Source organism: Salvia hispanica, chromosome 4 (genome assembly GCF_023119035.1).
Source record: "Salvia hispanica cultivar TCC Black 2014 chromosome 4, UniMelb_Shisp_WGS_1.0, whole genome shotgun sequence".
Classification (NCBI taxonomy): Eukaryota; Viridiplantae; Streptophyta; class Magnoliopsida; order Lamiales; family Lamiaceae; genus Salvia; species Salvia hispanica.
The window spans coordinates 42,181,622-42,208,699 of NC_062968.1; the positions used below are offsets into that span (position 1 = coordinate 42,181,622).

The following is a 27,078-nucleotide window of genomic DNA, read 5'->3' on the forward strand; positions in this document are numbered from 1 at the left end:
CCTAAAACATGAATTTACGGAGAGTTCCCGATTTTGATTCTAAAAGAATGGGCTTGGCCCCGCCTTCTCACGTGATGATCTTAAATACTAGACCACGGATCTTGGGTTCCCCGGGCATTCGATATGGGGGTGGGGGTACTTTCAAAATCGGGCTGAATAAAGAAGCAAAGAAATCCTTTGGGAAAAAGGAGAGAATTCGAAAATTCCTCCTGATGGGATATTTTCAAAAACTAATGAAAATTGTGAAAATTTTTGCTCTTTATTCCCCTTTTATATTTAAGTTCCTTTTGGGGCCCAAGGGGGATTAAAGGGTTTTTGGGATAGGGGTCGAATTTTTTTTACTAAAAAAATTTAACCCAATTTAATAAAGCTTATATTGGAAAAACGGCCCTTTTTGAAGTAATATTGAATTCCCTCAAATGAAAATTACAAAAAATTTTTTTCCCACTTTTATTATTTATTTCCCCCCTTAAGATATAAATGTCCTTTAAATTTAAATTAATTCCTTTAGGGACAATTAATTAATATTTTTAAATTTCCCAAGAGTGGACTTAGCAAGAATCATTTATTTATTATTCTAGAGTAAAAAAACTAAATTTTTTGAATAATAAAACCTTGTTAGCTCCTCTTGAGGACATTATCAAAGAGACCCCCTGGGCCGTTTAACTTGAATCCAGCACCCTGTATTTCACCACTACCCATATATCGGGATTTTTGGGTTGCAAAAACCCCGCCCATTTGATAAGTCAAAGAGTGCATTCAATCCGTAGTCAACTAACATATGAAATTTAAAGAAATAATATTTTATCAAGACCACGAGATAATAAAGCACGTTTTTGCTTTGATCCGTTGGTTATCCCCCAATGTCAAATTATTTCGGTAAAGGCAGAAATATGGGGGTGACATTAAACCTTTCACGAAGGAGCCAAACCCTTTGGGTTGTGAAATTCTTCTTTTTTTTTTGCAAAGTTTGATAGATCGCCCGTGTTACCTTAAAGTGGACCCCCCAGGGTCTCTAAGCAAAAGACTTAGACTTTTTTTCTTCGCATTTAAATGTTTGTAAAACATCTTATAAATGCACAAGCAAACACAATGTAATAATAATAGGATTCTATTGTGCAAAATTTTCCGAAAAATCGAATCGGGTTAAAAGTGGATTATAGAGTTTTACGTATCGAAGATTCTATTCGAGCAAAACCTCAAACATGCTTTTCAGATCCCCAACCCCTAAACCCTCTCTCCCCCACCCCATCAACATTTCTCCCAAAATTTCCCCAAATAACAAACCCAGCCCCCCGGGGCTCCGTCGGCGACCTTCCCCGCCGGAAATTTTTGCCCTCACCTTTCCCCGCCGGGGAAATCTACGTGGGTCGGCATTCCGGAAATCATTTCCCGGCCAAAAGTCGTTTTTGAAAAAAAAAGGGGGTTTTTTTTTTGTTTGGGATCGAAAAACACTCCTAAACATCGATTTATACTTTATAATCGAAATAATGCACAAAATTATTTTGCTCGATTTTGTTGGAAAAAAGAAATTCGGTCATTAGAGTTGGGGTTTTTGTTCATCCTTCTTAAAATTACCCTTTTGGGATCGGGTTTTGCAGGGTTTACTTTCCTTGGTGTAATGCACAAAAGTTGTTTTTTTTTTGTTGGAGAAGTTGGTATTGTGAGCATTCTATTTAATGTATTTTTGGTTCCCCCAATATGTACACTTTTCTTTTTTTTGGGTGATACCACACGATTATGGTTGAAAACAAAGATTTTGGGCCCTCTAGCGGATTTAGAATGATAAAAACGCTACAAAAACCCCGCCAACCGTGAAGGTTATGCATCATTCCATCATTTTTGTGATTATTGTTCATTTTTTATATGTGGGATTTTGGGATGAAGTTGTTGGATGCACCCCTTTAGCAAGTGGATTGTATGTCGGGTTTGTACATTACATCTTCGGTTATGTGCATTGGTAAATAGATGTCATGCATTCTTGAAAGCATAGATTATTTTGCATTTTTGTTATGTGGGAGTTTGGCATGAAGTTGTTGGATGCTCCCAGAAAGTGGTGATTAGTATGTTTGGGTTTTCATTACATCTTGTTCGTGAGATAAATGATGTCACGATTACTGGAAAGCATAGATTATTTGGCATTTTTGTTATGTGGGATTTTGGCATGAATTGTTGGATCACCCTTTTAGAAAGTAGTTGTATGTTTGGGTTTGTCATTCATCTTGCTTGATTGGTAAATAGAGTATATTCTTCAAAACAAATAGATTATTTGTTCAAAACCTGGTTTTACTTGCGACGGTTTAAGCCCGTGGGCCCCGAGTTTAACGTGACGATGTTATTCCCATAGCATTAGCTGGGACACTTGGAAAGGTTAGACGAAAGAAGGCAACAAGTTCCCAATAAAGGGCGTGGAGAAAAAGAAACCCGGGGAAAGAAAAGGCCCCCTTTGCCCCAATAAACCCCCCCGAGTTCATTTCTTTATAAAAAAACCCGACTCCCGACGAAGGGGCCCGTGATGGGCCCGGATTCCGTTGCCCCGAGTTCAACATGGGGGGAGATCCGGGGTTCCTGGTTTTCCTGGAAGTCGTTAAATTTGCCTTGGAGATTCCATTATCGGTGGGGGCCTTTAGATGAGGAGGATGTCCACCGACTTTGGGCTTCCGAAGAGGACCCGATTCAAAAGGAATATCCAACTGAGTTAACCTATGGTTGCGCGCGGTGTAAAAGTCTCTTGGGGAAGCGGGGATGTTGCGAATATGATTAAGGATAAAACGATGGTGGTGGCTTAGTTTTATTCATGTTCTTACTGAAATCCCTTAGGGAACTCGCGGGGCATCAAGAAAAGATACTATACTTTATGACGATGGGAGGTATGGGTGACATAAATTTGGTGTGGTTACGTCTTTCCGTTAAAGCACTTACCCGGGCCCGGGCGGGGAAAACCCGTACTTCCCCGGACTAATCCATTTTCTTTTGGTATGTAATAGGCGGCATTATAGTTGAAAAATCTTTTTTTTTTGCTTAAAAACCCCATTTGTTGCATTATAAAGCCTTTTTTTGTGCATTGTTTTGTGCGGCGCCTTAATATTTGACATTGCTTGGTTGTTGTCGGCGCGACGGGCCGGGGGGTTCCCGAGGGCGAGTCCTGCGGCCCCACATAAAGGGTTGGAGGGCCCCAAAAAAAAAGGGAGGATTTGGGGCTTGATCGGGCGGGGCGGAGGTTGGGGCCGCATTGACAAACATCGATCTTAAACCCGAGGAACGGAGGGTGGACGGCTGGAAAGGGGGGGTTTGTGGATCCCCGGGTACAAGGAAAAGACTCAAAAATGTTTTGTGCTTGAGTTCTTTAGGGACAGCTATTTTAGAGTGACGATTTTGGGTCTGTAAGGCGCGATGGGTGCTTGATTGAGGGGTCGGATTGAGGAAATTGTTAGGGGTGGGAAAATGGCTTTGTGGAAGATGAGGAAATTTACAAACAACACAAAAGAAAGGAGGAAATCACCCGGGGGGGATTCGAAATGGAGAAGATGATGCGGCTACGACAAAAAGAAAAAAAAGGAGGATTTGATAGGCCATCGTTGTTTGGATGGCTTTGAGTGTCCGCCCTCCGAGAAAACGGGGAGGGTTGTTGTGGGGGGAAAGGGAAAAAACTTTGGAGACGGGGGGAATGGTGTTGGAGGTGAAAATAAGGCGATGCTAATTTTTTTAAAGTTTTCCCCTTGTATAAGGTTTTTGCTTTATTAAATCATAATTCCCCTTTTTTACTTGGTCGGGGGACAAGCCAATTTTTGGTGGATCGGCGACATCCGGAGCCCGGTGGGGGAAATCAACAAGGGGGAGAAAATTACATCATTAATGTGTACTCTTCCTTTTTTAAAAAACTTAACTGGCCATTGTGTACAGTTTGGGTTAAATGAAAGTGAAGGAGGAAGCAGATATAGAAAAAACAAGGCCAGGGCGGGGGAAAAAAAACCTGGGCGGGAGATTCCCTCGATGGATTAGATCGTAAAGGGGGGGAGGGAAAAAGGGGGGGCCCATACAAAAGTAATTCCTTTAATAAATATTATGAATTACAACTAGTTGTTATGTTGTTCATTATTTGACAGGTTGCGTGCATTGTATTCAACAGTTTAGTCATTAAAAGTATTATGTTGGAGTTCTCAAAAATATTAATTGCTTGCATTATATAGCTTGTATTAAGCATAACAATATGGTTGTTTGTATGCATTAAATGTTGTTGGTAGTGCACATTATTTAGGTTTTTTTAATTATACAGTACTTATTATGCATTAAATGGAACCTTACTTTTGTCCATGTAGAAAATTGGCCCAGCTACTGAAAAGGGTATTGAGATTGGTGTTGGGGAAAAACCAAACGAACCTGAAGGTCTTGCTGGAAAGGTGGGTGCTGGAAAGGTGGGTGCCGGAAAGGGAAAGGGTGTTGCTGTGTCTGGCTTGGAAAAACCAAACAAATCTGAAGGTTTTGCTGCAAAGGTTGTTGATGGAAAGGGAAAGGGTGTTGCTTTGTCGAGCTTGGACATTCCAGATGGTGATTTTGAAGTGACTGGACATGAGGTATGTTGTATTTAATATGTGGGGTTGCGGCTGAATTGTATTAACCGTATCACCTATTATTGCAGGATCCTAGGAAGCTGGCATCATCCCGTTTCAAGAAAGCCAGTCTGGCTGCCCGTTCTCCATTCAACAACCGGGCGGTTACACTAACGGCGAAGCCAAACTATCCGGACAAGTCGCTATACTATTGGGTACTGAGCACAACGGAAGTGAATAAGTAAGTTTTATAGTTTTGCTCGACTATTTGCTGGGAAATGGGTTACTTATGCACACTTTATTATTGTGCAGGGAGACGGTTGTCTACATAGACGATTGTATCAAGAAGACAGTGCAACTTGAATTCGCGTCGCTGGCGCCGTTCAAGAGCGTGAGTCCAGCCATTGTAGACACTTGGAGCGCCTACTTGAATAACATGGAGAAGCTCAAGGCTCCGGAAACAGTTGCTAGGGTCTTCTTCTCGACAAAACCATGCGTTAGTGAAACACCTTGTTGCTTGGTTGCTATTTAGTATTGCAATTATAAATAATTAACTTGTTTACCACATTACACTGTAGAGACACACCGTGATTGATACCCCGGCTGAATGGTCAGAGGACCAGTTGAGGGAGACATTCTGGACTCGGTTGTTCGATGATGTACTTGGAACGGGAATCTTTAAATGGGAGAACTTTGACATGGTAAATTCTATTACGCTTAACCCATCTGATGTACATACATTAACGTAATTTCAATTGTATAGTTTTTCTTCCCGGTTTGGGGTTTTACACATCAGTACGTGATGTGTTTCGATCTGCCAGATGGCAACATGAACATCATCGACCACACATTGGCAGACTCCCACAAATCGTTCAAGGCAAAATATGGGAAAACACCCACCCTTCTGGTGCGTGTTTGAGGGTATTCCATTAAGCTGCATTACATTCAGATAACAGTGCATTATTTATGTTTCTAACGCATCTTTTTGTGGGAATTTGTTGTAGAATTTTTCTAACGCATTACATAAATTCTCGTTCCGCCCAAGAAAGAGGTCATCTTCCTTGCAACGAAGAGAGTAATTTGTTTTAACGTTTGGAAGATTGTGCATGATTCTTAGCAGAGTGAGAAAATTGTAACTTTAAATATAAAGTAAAAATTGGGAAAAGGGTTATTAAGTAAATCATCTTAGCACTGACTATTATTTTCATCGTCCCAACTAAGTTGAGTCAAAACTTTTAAATACGGAGATTAAGAAATTGTGTTGAAAATAGAAAAGAGGAATAAAGTAGGTATTTGGATAAAATAAGAGTAATTGAATGTTTTATTTTTAATCAAAAATAAATGAAAATGATAATAGTCATCACATCTAATTATTTTATTATTAATAATATTATAAATTATAAATGACTATATATATATATATATTAATTTCTCAGTTTTATCACTCAATTAATTGATAATTATTAAGTCTATTTTGTTTGTATACTCTACATTCACGTAAAATTCATGAAATGAAATTAGATATTTCATGATATACAATGGTAAAAAATTAAAATGATATAGTCATTCACACCCAAATTTTAATTTTAAATGTATTTCTTAGTATTGTAAACTATAAAAGTGACTACATATATACATACTTATTTTTTAGTGATATCACCGAATAATTGGTGATCATTTCCTTATGCAAAATCTTAAAATGAAATTAGATAGGATTATAATATTGAATATAAATCAAATGGATAATAGTCGATTTCCTTATAAACGCTGCATCTTTATGCAAGAATCTTGAAACAAATTATACATGATATATAATATTAAAAAATAAATTAATTCATGATAGTCATTCTCAATTTATTATTTTATTATTAAATAGTTCATAGGATTGTTAGTTATAATAAAATAAAAAATGCGTGTATACTTAATTTTTTATGGCTATCACCCACTTAAATTGATTTTCTTATTAACTCTACACCTTTACTCGAAAAACATGAAAAACGAATTATACATTATATACTACTCCCTCCGTATCACTGAAGATGACTCACTTTCTCTTTTAATTTGTCCCATCAAAGATGATCAATTACTAAAATAGAAATTCATTAATCTCTATTTTATTCTATCTCTCTTACTTTATTCTCTTCGATTAATACATAATAAAACTATATAAAATCTCATTCCGCCCAAGGAAGAAGTCATCTTCCTTGGAACGAAGAGAGTAATTTGTTTTAACCTTTGGAAGATTGTGCATAATTCTTAGTAGAGTGAGAATATTGTAAATTTAAATATGAAGTAAAAAATTGGGAAAAGGGTTATTAAGTAAAATCGTCTTAGCACTAACTATTATTTCACCGTCCTAACTAAGTTGAGTCAAAACTTTTAAATACGGAGATTAAGAAATTGTGTTGAAAATAGAAAAGAGGAATAAAGTAGGTAATGAATAAAATAAGAGTAATAGAATATTTTGTTTTTTATCAAAAAATACATGACTCAACTTAGTTAAACCATCATCTAAAAGAGAAATATGACTCAACTTAATTGAGATTGAGGGTACTAATTTTGAATAAATTTGCAAAGACAAATGTATTTTGAAGTGCTTATGCAAATTTTGTCTTTAAATATTTACGAAAAGGACATTGTGTGGCTGACCACGCAGTGCCCGCGTGATTGAATTAATGTAGTATTGGGATGTTGAAATATAGCCCAAGAAAGTCAAATCCAGGAAGCTTCTGGACTCGGTTAATTGTATAGATGACATAAGCCCATGCGTAAGCCCACAATCAACCATTACCTATAAATCAAACATTTTCTCTCCCAAAACCTAATTTTCTCATTTTGCAACTACACACAAATCGCCATGGGAAGAAGTAAGTTTTTTTCTTAGATATTGGGGCCTTCTGCACTAGATTATACTTGTCAATTCCGCAAATTTGCTATATTTCCTCATGATAACTGTCACGGAGATTTGTTAAGGATTTTGGATTCTGAAATATTTGTACCGCTAGTCTGAAAAAATGATTGCTTTTGTTGATGAATAGGAGCATGTAATATATCCTGAGTTTTGGGTTAGCGTATCGTGAATTAATTTTGTTAACTTAGAGAATCACCAATTGGGAGGGTTGGGAGTTGCTGCGCTGTTGGCCCGATCCATTTCAGTACCGAAGAAGGGGATTGGGGGTTGAGTGTTTTTTTAAAATTGATTTATTATTATTATTATATGAATGAAAAAAATAATTTTCTTAAAAATAATTTTAGTTGTAAATTTTAATTATTTAGGACTTCTATTGTTTTTTTAGGATTTGTATTTTTTTTATGAAATTTAATTATATGAATTCGTTTTTATACTGTTGTGAATATTAAATTTACAATTATTTGAAGTGAAAACAATGAATAGTGGTAATTGATTGGAGATGGGTGGCTGGTTAGAACTCTCATTGTGTGTAAAGAGATGGCCAGAGCCTTAGAGGGGTTGGGTTGGGAGAGGGCAATGCTCTAGTGCTTTCTAATCTGGGGAACTTTTTGTAGACCTGCTTCCCTGCTTTGCATTCTCCCTTTATAATTATCTGATTCGCCATCATGAAAGTTTAGTTTGAATTTGTATTACCACATGTGCATACCTTTTCCCAATTTTATTATAGTTGTATTGATATTTGATATTTTCCTTTTGTTGGGATATTGCATGAATTGCTCTGCTAAATTCCATTTTTAGGATGATTTTATATGTTTTTGTAATGTGTATATTCTTGCTTTGTAGGGCCTGCAAGGTGTTATCGCCAAATCAAGAACAAGCCCTACCCAAAATCTCGGTTTTGTCGTGGTGTGCCTGATCCAAAGATCAGGATCTATGATGTGGGTATGAAGAGGAAGGGTGTGGATGAATTCCCATTCTGTGTCCACTTGGTCAGTTGGGAGAAGGAGAATGTGTCCAGTGAGGCACTTGAAGCTGCCCGTATCGCCTGCAACAAGTACATGACCAAGTTTGCTGGAAAGGATGCCTTCCACTTGAGGGTCAGGGTGCATCCCTTCCATGTGCTGCGTATCAACAAGATGTTGTCGTGCGCTGGAGCTGATAGGCTCCAAACTGGTATGAGGGGTGCTTTTGGCAAGCCTCAGGGTGTGTGTGCTCGTGTGGCCATCGGGCAGGTTCTCCTCTCTGTCCGTTGCAAGGATAACAACAGCCAGCACGCCCAAGAGGCTCTGCGTCGTGCTAAGTTCAAGTTCCCAGGGCGTCAGAAGATCATTGTCAGCAGGAAGTGGTATAACTTGTATTGCCTTTTTAAAACTTCATAATTTGATGCTTCGTGACCATCCTCTAATGTGCGTATGTTTTGCTTGTATAAAATTTAGGGGCTTCACTAAATTCAACCGTAGTGATTACGTGAGGTGGAAATCAGAGAACAGAATTCAACCAGATGGTGTCAATGCCAAGGTTTGTATTTTGAAAATTCCAACTCTTATTCATAGACGTTTATGAACTTATTTTGTGTTACTCAATTTGGGAATGTTTTTTTGCAGCTGTTGGGTTGTCATGGGATATTGGCTAACCGGAAGCCAGGAAGTGCGTTTTTGACAGCTGTTTAAGCTGCTTAAGATAGATAGCTATCAAAATATTGTGTTGAGGCATTTCGTTTGAGCTACTTTCAACTTCTTTTTTCATGTAATATTTTTTGATTACTCGTTTTGGAACTATTATCAGATCAGTATTTTGTTCTTATTCTATGATGAGTAGATTTATGTTGAGCTTTTTGTTGTCCTTTAGGTTTCCTTGATTTAGGGTTATTTTTTTTGATACAATTCAAACCATGTTATTCAACAAAATCTTGTTAACTCAACCCCAGCACTTGGCTAGAAATCTTGAAAACAAAACCAAACACTTTGTTAGCTCAACCCCACCTCTTCGCTGGTGTAGTTCTAGCATTTCTAGAACTAGACAATGATTAGACTTGAGAAGATTTTTCCTGAAAACAATTTCTAGCATTTCTGAAGATCCCTGGGCGACGGCGGATGGAAGAAGAAACTAGACAATGATTAGATTTGAGAAGATTTTATCTAAAACTTATTGGCTCTGTTTGGTATGCGAAATTGGAATTGAATTGGAATTGGAATTCTATAGAATTGAATTGGATGGCAATTCAATTCCAAATCCTTTGTTTGGTATAATTAAAGAATTGACATAGAATTATAATTCAATTCCAAATCCTTTGTTTGGTATAGCATTATTGATATAGAATTTTATTATAATTTCAAAACCTTTGTTTGATATGTCAAATAATTGACATTGATTTAGAATTGGTACGCACACACAACATCGAGTAGCAAACAAACTGAAACTTCTATAATTAAACCAGAATATGTGGAGTAAACTACATACAAAGCATTCACACATGTTTGATAAAACTTCCAACTTTGTATTTTCTCCTTAGTTGGAGAATAGTTGGAAAATAAACAGAAAATTACAAATTGCTAATGGTGTGTAAGTATGTGTTAAACATATCCACAAAATGTCCATCTTAGCCTTAGACATTGAGAAGCCCAGCTTGATTCCTCCTTATCTTTAACTTACAAATATTAACTGCTCCATGAAAGTATGTATGAATGCATTCATACTTAACTGCCCCCCAATCCATAATCTGCACCATATTAATCATGTTTTGATCATCCTGCCTGATGTGTTTTTGCACCTTGCCCGTCAGCACGATCTTGAGAGAAAAGAGCATATATATCTTCCCAATTTTCTATCACAATTTTTCTACTATAAGGTCCAATTTTTGAATATGCCTTCAAAACAATAATAAGCATATTCAATCACAATATAAATCATGTATCCGCAGCTGTACATCAAGAAATATAACATTTCTAAAAGGAATGGATTTCATTCTTTGATACCAAAATATATTTGGACACTAAAAGTAAGTTGAGCTACTTACTGAACAAAACTTAAACAGCAAAGGCAGGTTATAGCATTTCAAGTTTCAACCACAGGTAATGATACTCAAACTATTTTAGGCATTTGAACTTGCTAGTTGCTACTATAACTACAACACTTAACATACCAAACAAACTTCACATAATCATTTCTAGTCATATAATGCATGTGAAGGGTTCACGATCTCTACAAAACAACTAGAGATAACAATAACAATGGGCTGCTACAAATTAAGTTATAACTAGAGACTCTTATCTTATTGTTCAAAAATCACAAATGATATAAGCAAATAAGTTACCATTAAAGACACCCAAACAAAGACCAACACAACAATCAGATTCATTTTAGATATAATCTGTAATGTAAACTTAAACTCATTTTTTGCACAGGAAAAGAGCAGCAACAAAGGGATAACAATAACAGAGCAATAGCTACTGCTCTTTAACCATTTCAAAATAAAGCTTGGGCAGAGTGCTATACAAATCCTCTATATGCTGCTAGACTAGAAATAGCAAAGAGTTTGGGAAGATAGTTTTTGGGTTTTGTTGGATTAGTGGTGATGGATTTTGTTGGATTAGGACATTGGTTTGGGAAGATGGTTTTTGCAATTTTGCAATTTCTGGAGGTGAGATGAAGGAAAGTGGGAGTGAGTAAGTAACATTACTTTCAAAGCATGTGGCAATCAAATTATAGCTAACAAAACACTCAAACCCTCAAATCCCAAGCAATTAAACAAATAAACCCTAGCTAACAACTACAATCAATTTGAATAAAAAAATTGACAGATCTGCAAAAATGGAGATTTAAAAAAATTGGCAAAATTGAAACAAAATCAAGCACAACACAAGATGGTATTAAGAAGAACAAATTTTCGATGACGAATAATACCTGATTGATTGTTGATGAAGGAAGCTCTCCAGAGAACGAGAGATTTGGGTTCCCATCACGCAGAGAGAGAGAGAGAAGAGCGTGAATGGGAGAGTGAAATTGGATTGACCCGTTTTTTTGTTTTGACCCGGTTAGGATCCGCGAATTTATAATTTGACCTGCGAAATTGAGATGTTGGATTTGGAATTCTTCATCTAAAAGTTTGGAATTGAAATCATGGAATTCAAAATTTTGGAATTACAATTCAATTTCAAATCCACTTTTTTTTCTAGTACCAAACAATAAAACTGGAATTGGAGCCTCCAATTCCAATTCCATGAGTTGAATTCCATTTACCAAACACAACCAATCTATAATTCATTTGTTGAAAAATTTGTTATACATTTCCATTTTATAAATATCTCAATTTAAATAAATATATTTAATTGTACGATAAAAAAATGATGAATTTAAAATAAAAGAACTATAGCTGGGATTTTTTGGAAAAGTTGTTGGTGTTATGACTGATAATATCTGACATGACACATACAAAATGTTCAAATAAATATTTAAATTTAATACAAAAAAATTTTAAGTTTACATATTTTATACAGGAAGTTTACTTGATGTTCCAAATTGATACATTCCGTCAAATTTCATCTAACATCGATACTTGTCTTCGTTTTTTTATCTTACTCACTCCCAAATTATATCTAAAATGTTAAAAAACTGATATAATTATCATTTATACAAAATTTCTTTATAATAATCACTTATACAAAATTATTCTAGATTCCAACTAGAAATACAACTATAAATTACATGTTCATCTTAAGAAATTTTTATGACAACCATCTTATCAAGAAATTAGGAATAAATTTACGAGTATCTAACTAAATGCAACCAAGCTAAGCAACAAAATCATCGTTTACTATCTTCTTATTGAATTAGATTGAAAAAAAAGCAAGTAGGAAGCAAAAAAAAAAAAAAAAGAGAAGTAGGAAGCAAATGAAAAAAAAAAGTAACGGGAGTTAGATAAGATTTGACGAAATGCATCAATTTAGAATATATAAATATAAAATTTTTTGTACTAAATTAAAACATTGATGAAGTATTTTGTATGTAACAGTAATTACCTGGCAATATGATCGGTTGTAAATTTCTTGGTTCATGAAAGAGTTGTTTCTTGATCTTTGCAAGTTGAACCACTAACTAGATTTGATGTGGTAAAATTTTGTTGACAAAATATATTAAGAAAGCAGAACGAACTGGGAACACACATATGATGTTCAAAGCTGTGACATACAGTACATTCACAAAATGGCTCATCTCAACCAAATCTCTTAAGCTCCCATTAATTTATATACTATGAATGAGAACCTCATAATCTCCCAAATTCACTTGCCTTTCTTTCTCAAACTTCTCCTTGTTGCTGAGACCACTTCCAGTTTCTCCGTCTGGTCGCTGTCTTCCGTCTTTCTCTTCTTCTTTGGTTTTTCGTCAGCATCCGATGCATCGACACTAGCATTTCCATTTTGGCACTCCACTGCTCTAACTATGTAAACCTGCAGAAGAAGAAACAATACACACTTTGTTACCAAAACTTGATGCATCATTCAAAATCATACATCATGCATAAACTACCTTGAATCTTGTTTGCTCAATCAATTCAAAGACTAAAGCATCGCCATCGTCCAGTTTATGATCGAGTGCAAATGCTCTCCATCCACCGCTAAGCCCCGCTTTCTTGCCAATGAAAACGGCTCCATATTCGGAGCCTTCCTCGTTCTCTAACACCATATCCACTGTCTCTTTGGGAAGGTGTTCTTCACAAAATTTACTCGGAAGCCCCTACTCACAAGATAAATCATAACATCTCCATCTCAACTTGAACTTGAGCTGTTTCGAAGATTTTGCAAATGCGTAGTTATTCGGGACTTACCAACCAGAAACAACTGTATACATGAGATCGGACCATTGATTTGACGAAGGATGGATTGCCAGTTTGTAGGTTGCTTCTGATCTTATCTGCACAATTAAAAGCTCGAGCTCTTTCCTCATATGATGCGGCTTTAACTTCTTCAGCTGGTCTGGCAAGGTATCTATCATTCTAGAACTATCAATTTCATATGCAATAATTTATTTTTATGATTGAATGCTGTGCAGTAGTAAGTACAAACATGTAACCTTGTCCATGAAGAATTAAACTTTGAGCTCTTACGAACTGCAGGAAGCTCGGCATCAACCTGCAATGATGATTAGTTACCACTGTGTGTCCATAAATGAAGGAAATCAAGTCCAATGAGACAGTAGAAAATGAATCTCCTTTACACAGAAAAATTGATAATCAACATAGATCAATACATATTTAAATTGATTTCCTTGTTTTGATAATACTTTCACAACACTAAATCAACAACCAACATAGAAAACTTCCACTGGACTGATCACATTGTGAATGTTGACCTTTTCAATTTCAGTGAAGTAGCTAACATGGTCAGTTTAAAAGCCTTAAGCCTTACATCATCACAATATGAAACTTGATTTCGAGCACGTGATGAGCGCCTTGGTTCTGCTGAGAAAGTCGCTGTTTGTTTCAAACGAACTTGCCTGTTCTGCATATGAGAAATATAGAACATAATTATACTAAATGCTAAAATATCAATATGAATGACTTGGTTATTTATATCTGTGAGGAATTTAGACAACTTCATATGTGGAACATAATTATACTAAATGCTATAAAACACACAAAAAATCAAGACACAAAATTTCGTCATATGAATACAGGAAAATTTTATCACCTGGGGTTTCACTGACTTGGTTACATCTGTGAGGCATTTAGACAACTTCACTAATCCCAAATCCTGTAAAAGAAAAAGAATGTTTTCCAACAACATCGACTTTTGACAAATGCACAAATTCTCATAACTGCTCCTTGAAGTAACTAGGAACTACAATTGAAATATAGAGATTTTCAGCCACCAGTAAACTTTTGTAGGAAGAAGAATCTTTAGCCTAGCGACAAAAGAGGTACTCATCTACAAACCAATTGCTAATATTGGTTTATTATTCAACAGAAATTCCCGTAGCATTTTAAACTAAGCAAATTATTACCTCAAATCTCTTTTTATTTTCTATCAGCCTCTGCTTCCTAGCATCTTCATAAGTGTTGCCACTTTGATTTTCCACCATTACCTAAACCAACAGGAAAGCACCTGAATTATGACAAAATATTTATCTCGGGTATCAGTTCAAACACAAGATACAATTAACATATGCTATAATCTTCAATATCACCTCAGTTAAATTCATTGTGCCCTTTGTACACGTCATTAAAATCACTCATTAAAAGGATTCAGCAATCAAGTTTAGTCTGTTTTCTATGTTCTTTTTGTTTCTCTGTGCAGACTACAGAGCTGTAACAATAATAGAATCACCAAACATCTAAAAGACGTATTCATACAGAGCGAGCGTGGCATCACTCATACAGCCAGACAAGCTCCAAATCATTAGTAATATCAGTATAATTGGGTACAAAATAACAGGACCAACTAGCCTCAAGAATTAGAAAACAACAGGTAGATCACACGAACAATGTGTCACTAGCTGTTGCTGGAAATTTAATCGTATCGTAACTAAATAGGATCTTAATAATGTAAGTCTGTTAACATACACTTATAAAGGACATTGACATGCAGTTAGAAGTTAGAATCAATGGCGCATAACATCATTATACATTACCAATTCAAACAAAACCTCCTGAAAGTAATACCAACATTTGCACCTACAATTGGCAGAAGCCCTCTCTACTAGGGGAAAAAAACAAGGAGAAAATATCATTTACATTTTCTCCTCTCAAAATCCCTGTTACTATTAAAAAAAATTAAAACTTTTATTTCGTGAAAGCTTCAAAAATAGGCGTAATTTGAGATTGACAATGCAAATTGTACATCTTTAGAAGAGCAAGTCGACATTTTATCTTCTAGAGTCGAATCAATTTGGTTTGCACCATCGATTTAAGAAGATGAAATTCTTCATTTTACAAAACACGAGGGGTGATTAGATTTCACAAGCTGCGACGGAAATCTACCAAAATGTAGTTATAAACACATACTCCACAAAACGAGTCAAAGTCAGTAAAAGAATCGAAAACATCTCGATACGCAATAATATGATTACGAAGTGTATTAATAGATTTCGAGTTCAAATTTAAATAACATAAACATTAAACAGAGAGATATTGACGTTGAAAGCGGAATCAAAGGAAGATCATTTACACTGACGGATAAATCAGCGGAGAGAGAGAGAGGGAGCCGAGGCGGAGAGAGGGAATGGAAGTACTCCACTATTTGAAATTTGAAAAGGCCTTTGTCGCAACTCAGTGGAGTTCGTTAAATGGGTTGGGTCAAGCCCAGATCAACTTGATAAAGGGACTACCTAAATAGAAAATGGTTTTTGTCATGCATATTTTTACTTTTGCTAGTAATTTTTTTTAAAATTTTTTTACTATAATTAAATATTATACATTACAAATTACTTCCTCCGTCCCACAAGAAAATACACTTTTAATTTTGAAAACTCTTTTCTCTCTATGAGACCCACTCTACACTATCATTTTCACTATTGAGTCATATCATTCTTGCTTGTCAGTTGTCTCCCTCTATCCTAATAAATATGAAATATTTGGCTCTCGGCACAGAATTTTATGTAATGTTATTTTATAGAGATGAAAAATAAAAAGGATGTTGCTTCTTCCATTGTAGGATATGTTTCGTTTTTAAAATGACAACCCAAAAAGGAAGCTGTTTCATTTTTAATACTCCCTCCATCCCGGCTAAGATGACACATTGCTTAGCCGGCACGGGATTTTAGGAGTTATTGGTTAAAAGTGTTTAATTGGAGAGAGAGAAGGTGGGTGTAAGTATTAAAGTAGAGAGATAAAGAAAGAATGATATTTTAATAGGAGTGAGAAAAAGTGGTTGAGTGTATTAATTAGAGAGAGAAAGTTACCAAAAAAGGAAATGTGTCATCTTAGTTGGGACACACTAAAAAGAAAAACATGTCATCTTAAGCGGGACGGAGGGAGTAGGACATAAGAGTATCTAATACTCCTCCCATTTGGAGTCCCAGTTGAATCCTATGTTTTAAGAAATTGTTTCAGTATATAATCATTAAGTGTGGTAGTACAATTTGGGAACCACAAATATACATTTTTAGGGTTAATTTTCTCTTTTTATATTTAAGTTTTTAGTTTACGTTTTTTTATAATTCAAATTTGTTTTGAATTTTTTTTAGGTTTTGAAAGATTAACATTAAAAATCATTTGAATAAACTGAAATGGATAAGTTCTAGAGAAAATCTTCATTCATTCCATAACTAAAAAAAATGAGGGAATAGTGAATACATATTTCAAATTTCCCTCTTAAAGATTCTAAGAGAGAAATTTAAATTTCTAAACTCCCAATAAATACATTCTATCATTTGCATTTTACACAGAACTACCACTAGCATTAAAGCAATACTCCCTTCGTCCTATAGTATACGTGACACTTTCCTTTTTAGTTTGTCTCAGAAAAGATGTCACATTTTCTTTTGTGAAAAAAACTTTCTCTCACATTAATATAAATATAGTACTACTATTTTCTCTCCACCTAACACACAAAACAACATTTTCTAAAATTTAGTGTCATTTTCCAAATATGTCATCTATTATGGGACAGAGAGAGTATAAAAAGCCCATTTCATTAAATTCAAATTAGCATTCCCCTTAGAATCGTTTCATAATTGGAAATGGAGGATGAGCAGAGGGATAATCTAAACCTGAGCAGTAAATGAAGAATAAAATCGTGTAGTTTTTCTCCTAAAGCACCCATGTTAAATGAGTGGAAGGATACTCTGTACTTTTCATAGGGATGACCACCGAAGGCCAAATCCCTGAGAAATCCTAAGGGGCTTCTTGGTATGATGGAATGCAATGTGATTCCTACTTTCATTCTATTCATTTGCTTGGTGTGATGGAATGAATTTGTGAATGGATGAAAATGCAAAGGAAATCCAAGGAAATTGACATTTCATTCCTATCTTCATTCCATTTAAACCTCCATTCCATTCCACCCTCATTCCATTCCATCATACCAAGCATAACAAATTCAAAACGCATACTCACAAAATTAGAAGAGTAGCAAAACACATGGACATTGGATAGCTAGAAACTGAAGGATACGCTTATCTTCCTCGGTGTACACACCCCCTCCTTCGGCCGGTGTTTTTTTAAGGACGACTATTGAGATTGGGGACAGCTTGATCGCGTTAGTTGTCTCAATTGACTCCAAAGTGGAGTCGAATGACCAATCGGTCGACGAAGAGAGGGGTGGAGGCGACATGCTAGGGTTTCTAGAGCATTGTGCCTTAGAGTGGCAGTGAACATGGAGTAAGTGTCCTCCCACGGATACATGAGGGTTGGGGACAGATGGATGGCGATCGAAGTCTCAATTGTCCCAAACTTGGGTAGAATGACCAATCCACCGATGGAGTCGTCGGTGGTTGAAAGTGTGGGGAGAGTGGTGACGGAGGTGAGATGTGGTGTTGAAAGAGTGGTGATAGCGGTGGGTTAGGGTTTCCAAAGGGAAATGACGGGGATAGGGAGCCCATTAAGCAAATAAAGGAGATGATGGGGTTCTCAAGGGTTCTCTAATCTTTGATACTCCTCTTTCCCACTGAAAATGACTCATTTTCCTTTTTAATTTGTCTCATTCAAGATGATTCATTACTAAAAATAGAAACACATTCATCTCTATTTTATTTCTCTCTCTTACTTTATTCTCTTTACTTAACATACAAAATATGCAATTATGATTTCATTAGAATTGTCACAAAATTACCCTTAATTTAATTTATTTTTGCTAAAAAATAATTTAAATTAAAAATTTATGTGAAATTTTAAATCTTACATTTTAAGGGCCTGTTCACTAGGTAAGAGATGAGTTGAACAGAAATGAAACAAGGCCATATTTATAACTGATGGGCCCACACAATTGAAAACTTTCATGGTTGTTCAGTGAGTAAGAAATGAGCTTCAGTTTTGAGTTGGTGGATTTTTGCATTAATTTTTAATTGGCTTTTTCAATTGAACTGACTAGATTGCCCCTAACACCATTCCGATTTCCAAATTCCATGCGGAAGAGGGGAGTTTAGCTTCGACGAAAAAATTCCAGCAGTTTGGAATGAAACTTGTCTTAACCTTGCAAAAAAATGAAGAAAATGTAGCAGACATTACTTTCCATTGCTAATTGTATCAACAAACAAAAACTACTTCATTATCCCCATCTCGGTATACCCCTCCAACTTCAAAATATGCTCATTGTCGCTAATCCCACCGCGGTAAACTCGATCACTTTAGACTGATCCCCCACTTTGATTTGCTTGTAATTCATCGATTTATTGTTAAAATAGGTGCCGCCATTTTCGAGCTCGGATTTCAAGCTGTGGCAGTAGATTTTGAGCTTGTCGAGCTCGACCATGGAGTACTTGAGCTTGGAAGCTTCTACACAAAACAACAAAAAAGGGGACTTAGCTTCGACAAACCGTGAGACCGCCGAAGTTTTACTGATCCAGTGATGGCCAAGAACTCTCCAGCTATCACTGCTGATGCAGAGCTAGGGCATCAAATGTCCTTTTTGTTTGAAGGGGTGACTCAATTTGGGGGTGGAAATTGAACAGTTAAAGGGCACAGTCGACATTTTGTACTCAATTCTTGACGCAGTTTTCGATGTTGTTTCAATTAGCAGCCTCCTCCCAAGAAATGAAAATTGGTTATTTACGCACTCAACAGTGCGGGCCGGTTGTATTTGTAGGGCCGCCCAGAATTAAATCAAGTATAGTGAACATCCTTTTACGACCAGAAATAGATCCAAATCTTACTATATCTAACAAAGTGAACAGGCCCTAAGGGAGAGAAATTGATTTCGACATAGGATTTGACATGAATCATTGTTTGAGATATTATATTCAAATGTCAGAACTATTTTTTTTTTTTTTATAAAATTAAGGAAAAATAGAAATTAATTGCTACCACTATAGCTAAAAAATATGTGGTCCAGAATTATTAGTTACTTACGGAAGATGTGAATTATCATTTGATTACAATCCATAATAAGGTATACGAACACAATATAGATTTAATAAACGGGTAATCCGCGCCTAATATTACGAAAATTTTCAAATTATGTTTTTTCCACATTTTAAACTTGACATAATATTACCGGTTTAAATAATTGTTGAATTTTTTCACACCGCGAGAAATTCAGCTACATAAAATTAGATGAATAGCCATATCTAACTTTTAGGAACATTGTAATCAAATCACTATTATTTTTTATAACAATATCTAATGTGATTTGATGTCAAATGAGACATAATAGTCGAATTCTGTAGTCGATAAAAAGTTCAACAAGTATTTAAGTTCAAAATACTATGTCTATGTCAAAGTTTATTGGAAAAATAAATTTTTAAAAATTTCATGATATTACACCAAAATATTTAAGAAAGCTGTTCCTAAAAACGAAAGAACAACAAATAAATTTATAAATTAATATGGTGATTGAATTACACATCGAAATTTAATCACTCATTAAACCATTCTTCTCAAAAGCAATAATCCCTCAATCTACATACAATAGTCATAGAACAAGCATATAACTGAAAAATGACACTTTAAAAGTTATAATAGCCGAGAAAGAGTAGCATATATAATAAGGCAACGGCGAAGCATCCGTAACATCATTATTATGACATGGTTTTAGATGTCATAAACATATACTCAAACCCTATAATAGGCTGAGAAATTGTACCAAAAAGGTTCAAAATGCATCTTCTACCATCTAAACGAAAGCGAAAAATGAAAAAAAAAAGAAGGCATAACTAGTTTTTTTTAAAAAACAACAAATAAATCCAATAATTATCATACAAGACTCCTCTAACAAGACCTATATCGACAAAGCAGTAGTAAAGCAATCCATTCCCCGACCTTCGTTCTCACATCACAACCATGTTGCATTTGAAGTTCATGGGCCCACATTTGTGAGCCTAGTCTTGATTGCCAACATTTGGATCGGAGATATGCATCTTCTTCGACTATGATATGGCATTACAACCTTCACAGCTTCTTCTCAAGGAACCAACCCCTAGACCAGTAGAGAATATGAGATGAGATATCTATTACCATTACCAACTGGTTTTGGGGCGTTTTAACCCGCTGGAACTGAAGGGAGACACGCTCCCCCTTGGCTGAGGGCTCTCTTCTTTGATATTGTTAAGTATCGCCAGTTCTCTAAGCTGTTGTCTCTTGTATAGGTCTTGGGACTCATCCTGCATTTCCAGATATATAATCAAATTAGTTTTGAATCTTATATTCCTCTACCTACTTCGGAAGTTGATAACAATGGTCACAGCCGTTTAAAAATGTTGAAGTTCATATATGATCTTATTTATCCCCTCAAATTCCATACTGAAGACTATGGTCATATTATATTCTACTACAAAATAACTAGTTAAACGCAAACTCGTGGTCCAAATTATGATTGTGCAGTTTTCTAGGATGAGGAAAATAGTACAGGAGCCAAAAGGGACTGCATAATTATTATTAGCTCCTACAATCTGCATGAGCATAAAATCTTAATATCGTAAAAATTATCTATAAAACTGGTGTAGTGGTCTCAAGATTAATTTATTTCTGACCCACGGATAGTAATAGTATCAGAAGACAGTTTTTTTTTATGCGAAGTCGAATTCCAGCATTGCCTAATCTGAGGGGATGAAATAGTGGCTGAAAAGAATGAGCATCACAACTTACCACAGGCTTCAGCAGTTCTTCAATGATGTCCTTGGCTTGTTTCAGTCTTACATCAACGATACTAGCAGGTACTTCGGCCGCTTCTGCCTCGATTAGAATATGCAACGGTTCATTTAAGTGTTCGTAGCCTGGTTTTCCCCTCAAGCTCTCCTCCTTCAATAGAAGATATTAAGGCATTTATTATCATGAGAAAGATAATGGCTAATTATAAGCAATTTTTTTTATCAATTTGTAGAATATTTGGATTGTACATCAATAGATCAACATCACGTTCAGCCTACTTCCTATATTCGTAATTCACAGACAAATAGTAGTAGAAGGACAATAGCAAAATGTAATCTCAATTACGAAGGCAAGAAGAGGATCTTACCTTGTCAGCATCCTTAATTGAACCTTTCCCCCTGATGAAGACACGACATCCAGTAGAAGCTTCCACACGCTTCAAGGAATTGCCCCGTGGACCTAGGAGTCTTCCCACAAAATTGAACTGTCGTCCAGAAACAATTTGTCAAACTTAGTAATCATTAATCGATCTACAAAAAAAAGGAGAGAGTTCCAAAGGCTTACATTCGGATATCTATCAACTGGTATGTCCAAGCGCAGTACACGCTTAACTAGGAACGAACTAGGACTTCCAGGTGGTTTCCAGTCTATTGTCATACCCTGTGGACCTCCTAGCATATGCTGCAAAATAGAACACCGATGCTTAGCAAACCACATTAAAAATACTCCCTCCGTCCACGAAAAAAGGGTACATTTACCATTTCTGGCCATCCACAAAAAATAGAGCACATTCATTTATGGAAAGTTTTCAACAAAATAATAACCCTACACATCATTTTATTTACCACTTATGCCATTAGAATTAAAACTTCTCTCTTACACTAACACATGACTCTTACTTTTTCTTCTTCTCTCTTACTTTTTTCTCCTCTCTTACTTTACCAATTTTATATTAAAACCCATGCCATACACCAATTGCCCTATTTTTTGTGGACGGAGGGAGTAAAATTTGAGATTCCAAAGGTCAAGATATTCAAGTACATGATGGAATAGAAACGACAGATACCTCACAATGAAACGGACATGACATTTTCTTTCTTCGGTATTGGTTGTTTAATTGTTCTCTAGTGCAACTACAGTGAAAAAAAAGTAAAAGATGGCAAATACTGTTGCTAGAAGAGTATACTCAATGAGCCTAAGTTTGGACATGAAGTAGATCCTGATAATATACTGACCACCCACCTAGACATCTAGAGATTACTAGCATTACAATCAGATAATGCACTCAACTATGAATGGGACATTTTGTTTCTCATATCTAGAAGAACCATTCAACTCAACACGGTGGAGAATTTCTCTTGAATTATACCGGTGATTGAAATCAAGTCAAAACATTTTTAGATGGTAGAAAGAGTTCCTGCAGCTATTTGAGCCTGGAGGATATAGTCTTGAGGACTGCAGGTGTTGCTGGACTATAAAGCATTAATCTTAATTACTACTCCCTCCGTCCCCTATTAGGAGTCACTCTTTGACCAGGCACGGGTTTTAAGAAATGTAAAGAAAAGTTGGTTGAAAAAGTTAGTGGAATGTGGGACCCATTTTTTATATTGGTTTTATAATAAAATGTGAGTGAATTGAGTTAGTGGAATGTGAGACCTACTTACTATTTGTGGTAAAATTGAAGTGTGACTCTTAGTTGGGGACGGACCGAAATGGAAAAGTGTGACTCTTAATGGGGGACGGAGGGAGTAATATATTTCTCAGGTTAGTTGAAACATCAAAGAAAAAAAAAATAGCCTTCTTTGAGCAATTTAAAATATTAGGTCACATTTTTAAGGGAACATTGTGGAGCAACAGAAAAGATCATATACAAGGTGTCAAGTTATAGCATTAGTTCAAGTTCACATGCTTTATTGCTTCTGAGAATGTAATACAAAGTTCAACTATAGAGGATTCCTTCCACTCTTATACTCTAAAATTTCCATAGCAGTTGTAAAATAGTAGTAATTCGTCATGTCACCTCTCTTCAAAACAATATAGCTTATTTAAGTAGTAAGCATATTAGAATGAAATGAAATGTAAGTCTATATAGATAGCAAAAGCAGAAATCTAAATGTTCAAGACAAACTTAGATTTGGTCAAAGGTATTAGGCTAAATTGCCTAATACTTAAACTAAGTTATGAACTCATGAACCTACAACATTTTGTTCATTGTCAGATAACTCAGATTCTACCATTAGCTGTATGTATTGCAATGACTAGTGTGGTAACTAATAATTCAATGACTTAATCTCACCAATTTCATCCTTAATTTGAAAAAAATGCATTATGTTATACAGGTTCCTTAATTTGAAAAAAACAAGACAGGTTATTTAATAGTAAGCATATTATAAGGAAATGAAATGTAAATCTATAGAGATAGCAAAAGCAGAAATCTATAATACTTGAACAAAGTTATGAACTCGTGAACCTACAACATTTTGTTCATTGTCAGATGACTCAGATTCTAACATTAGCTGTAGCCTGTATGTATTGCTATGACTTAGTGTGGTAACTAATAATTCAATGACTTAATCTCACCAATCTCATCCTTAATTAGAAAAAAATGCATTATTTTATACAGGTTCCTATGAGAATATCACCTTCTCTAACAACAGGAATTGAAAGCAGATTTAGAGCGAAAAAGCAAATGCATTTAGGTGTGCATATGATTTGAATTCTTACAATTAACCTATTTGTGCATCCACTTACAAGGCAGTCTAGTCAATTTTTTTCCTGTAATACATGCTAGAAGCAAATAGCAATGCATGTTACAACACTACAATCTTACTTCTTTATCAATTATGTCACCTAGAAGTAACTAATCTATATTTGGTTAGTTATAGACAGCATCAAACACTTTTTGCTCGAACATGTATAACCTCTGAAATATAGGCCCCAGATTTCTAGTCAATGAATAATGATATACAGGTAAACCAACTCTGTACATCCTTAAGCTGTATGTTGGTTTTATTTATCATGCATGCATTATAAGTGAGTAACTTTCTCAACAAAACAATACCAAGCTGTATGTTGGTTTTATTTATCATGCATGCATTATAAGTGAGTAACTTTCTCAACGAAACAATACCAAGCTGAGGCAGTAACTTGAGTATTTACACTAATCTATTCATGAGGAATTGAGTTTAAAAGAAGTAAATGGATTTGACATTTGAGAGGATCTACAAGAATCAGTGTGTAGAGAAGGGTACACAAAAGATGAATTGTAGGCTTTCGTTAGTGATGAAATCTTAGCTCACCTCATGTTGCATGCTGTTCCAGCCATTTCCGTTCCAGCTACCTAAACCTTTTCCACCAACATCAGGCATCACGTCCAGAGAAGGCACAGAATTAGGACTACCACGTTGTAGCCTGTCATAATCATTAAACCCATGGTTGGTGATTCTTCCAGTAAGTCTGCGTATTTCTGCCCATCAGAAACAACCCTTTTTCAATAAATATTTTTTTCATGAAAGCAGCCAATAAAAATGCAGGCAGTGCTTTGAAATCTCAAATAACAATAAGGGGAAAAAAGCAAAGTAGAATAATCTATTTCCAAAAGAGAGTGGAACTAGAAATAACCAAGAAGCAAATCATTTGCAGGTACTATGTTTTAAGAAACAGTGAAGAAAGATTTTATACTAAATGCATCAAAGGAATGTGAGCCATTAAGACTATATGTGTCACAACTTCCTAAACAGAGGGCACGGCACACAAGGTAAAGTGTCCAGAACTTATGCTTATAACGAGAATATGGTAATTTGTCAATTTGAACATTTACATATAATCATGAATCAAACAAATTGGGCATCATCAAACAGACATTAATTCGATCGTGTGATGTTTAATCTCTCTTTCTCATGGAAGTATGTAATAACATGTGTATTGCTTGAATACCTAGCAAAAACATGTATATTTTTAATTCATCGAAACCAAATCCATTGCCAAATGGAGAACAAAACCAAACTTTCCCATATTTTAAAAGCAAGATTAATTTGAATATTGCTTCAGAGAAAGTAAGATATCAAAAACCAGATTTTGCTGCTTAATTATAGCAGAGAGATACGACAGTCAAATTTCTTGGACAAGCAAACTCGAAGTCTCCAGCAATCACAAAAGATAAAATCTCATGGCTTGAATTGGATATGATATTAGTAGCAATTACAGTCGAGCAATGCATAATCTGGAACCATAGACAATACCACTAAGAATGATTTTTCTAAGTGAAGCATGTGCATACTTTCAGATGTTCAAAATCTAAATCAAACCACAATTGTCAATAATATGCAGCTAAGAGACTGTATCTCCTTTTGTTTAATGGCATTTATATATGTTTGCTGATTAACATGTCACACACAAAGCAGATAAGGTGGCCCCATAGACACGTAGGACTGCAACCCAATGCCAATGGCAATTACCACCAGAACTGTTTATTAATGCTAAAATATAGATGATCTTTTTGTTCCATTTCCTAATCAGAATGTGAATCCTAGGTGATAAATGGATGATGAAAAGTCACCAGCAAAAAATACTACTGATACATGTGCAGTATAAGCAAATTAAACGTATGATGAAGTAGTATAGCAAAATTATTGCTCAGAGAAACTTTCAAAATTGCAATAATATTAACCTTAATCATCAACCATAAAGTGTGATGACCATGCTTAATTTAGGAAAAGTAACCTTATACATACCAATTGAAAGTATAAACGTATGACAAAGTAGTACAGCAAAAATATCGTTTAAAGAAACTTTAAAGATCTCAAAGATATTAACCTTACTCATCAACCATAAAGTGTGATGACCATGCTCAAATTAGGAAAAGTCACTATCACCGCATCACCACAAACGCCATTTGGTATGCCTATTCATTTGTATACCTCGGTGTTATTATGATTCGTATATACCATAACACGACAAAAACTACTAATAATAACATTGCATAATCATGTGAAGAGTTCGGCGCTTCCATGACGTGAAGATTATGGGTGTGCTTCAACAGCTATCACCATATCCCCAGAAGATCAGTTTCGTATTCCACTTCATGACATGAGCAAAAGCATCGTTTTAATAACGCTATTGCATAATGCATGATATCACACTCATCAAATGATGCTAACCACCACCACTACTGATTCTACCATTGTTAAGAAAAAATCGCAAAAACCGACTAACCTAGCTATTGATCAAGGAAATAAATCCAGAAGCATAATTACTAATTCGTCACAGAACCAAACTGCTCTAAGCAGAAAAACATTATAAAAAAAACACACGATTCAATAGCAACAATCCAATCACACAATACAGCAAGGGTAAATGTTAATGTAAAACAGCAACAATCAGAGCCATAGAATCGCAGTAAAATCAAAGCAATAATAAAAAAGGGATAAAATCAGATCCAAAAGTGGATCAAAGATGCCAACCTTGATCCAAGAGGCGGCTACAAATAGGGAGGACTTGTATGAAAGGGCCGAGTTTCTGCCGCTCCGCCAGCATCTCCGTCAAATACTGGCTGCAAGGAATCGACACGATTAAACAACAAAACGCAGCGGATAAAAAAGAAGAAGAAGAAGAAGAAGAAAAAAAAGAAATAGTACCTCTCGGCATCAGGGTTGGCCCTGAGATGGGGAGAAGGGATGTTTCTGGCCGGAGAGAAGTTCAAATTCTGAGGATACAAACTAGACATGGCAGATTAAGCATATAAAGAGGAGTAGAAGAGGAAGGGGAGGGGCAGAGTGTAGTGTGAAAGGAAAAACCCTAAAAAAGGAGGAAGGAAAGAGTAAAAATAGGGGAAATGAAATAAGAAAAATGAATGAGCTATTTCTGGGGTGTGTTGAGTT

The 27,078-nt window shown here is 35.6% G+C and overlaps 3 protein-coding genes and 1 long non-coding RNA gene across 6 annotated transcripts; 1 reads left to right on the forward strand and 3 right to left on the reverse strand.

Annotated features, from left to right (window-relative positions):
* The first annotated feature begins 7,331 nt into the window (after positions 1–7,331).
* On the forward strand, positions 7,332–9,290 carry LOC125223201 (60S ribosomal protein L10). Its single transcript, XM_048126225.1, has 4 exons — positions 7,332–7,417; positions 8,305–8,806; positions 8,898–8,979; positions 9,066–9,290. The coding sequence occupies exons 1-4, from the start codon at positions 7,408–7,410 to the stop codon at positions 9,129–9,131; spliced, it is 660 nt and encodes a 219-aa protein (XP_047982182.1). The 5' UTR covers positions 7,332–7,407; the 3' UTR covers positions 9,132–9,290.
* A 573-nt stretch (positions 9,291–9,863) lies between these two features.
* LOC125219577 lies at positions 9,864–11,709 on the reverse strand. The gene is made up of 2 exons (XR_007176167.1): positions 11,365–11,709; positions 9,864–10,328 (listed from the first exon to the last, which is right to left on the reverse strand). It is a non-coding gene; the product is annotated as an uncharacterized LOC125219577 (long non-coding RNA).
* An 858-nt stretch (positions 11,710–12,567) lies between these two features.
* On the reverse strand, positions 12,568–15,744 carry LOC125223733 (putative B3 domain-containing protein At5g58280). Of its 3 annotated transcripts, none has more exons than XM_048127009.1 (8): positions 15,624–15,744; positions 14,461–14,541; positions 14,148–14,210; positions 13,866–13,958; positions 13,531–13,589; positions 13,286–13,445; positions 12,988–13,194; positions 12,568–12,908 (listed from the first exon to the last, which is right to left on the reverse strand). In XM_048127009.1, exons 2-8 carry the CDS (start codon positions 14,536–14,538, stop codon positions 12,741–12,743), a joined length of 828 nt encoding a protein of 275 aa, XP_047982966.1. In that variant the 5' UTR covers positions 14,539–14,541; positions 15,624–15,744; the 3' UTR covers positions 12,568–12,740. The 3 variants fall into 3 exon arrangements, with proteins under 3 accessions (XP_047982966.1, XP_047982967.1, XP_047982968.1); XM_048127010.1 differs by having other exon boundaries at positions 15,630–15,646; XM_048127011.1 differs by lacking the exon at positions 15,624–15,744 and adding an exon at positions 15,592–15,609.
* Positions 15,745–20,071: 4,327 nt separating this feature from the next.
* LOC125223444 (KH domain-containing protein At2g38610-like) lies at positions 20,072–27,078 on the reverse strand. The gene is made up of 7 exons (XM_048126595.1): positions 26,836–27,078; positions 26,662–26,750; positions 24,499–24,665; positions 21,764–21,880; positions 21,567–21,683; positions 21,197–21,349; positions 20,072–20,712 (listed from the first exon to the last, which is right to left on the reverse strand). The coding sequence occupies exons 1-7, from the start codon at positions 26,922–26,924 to the stop codon at positions 20,569–20,571; spliced, it is 876 nt and encodes a 291-aa protein (XP_047982552.1). The 5' UTR covers positions 26,925–27,078; the 3' UTR covers positions 20,072–20,568.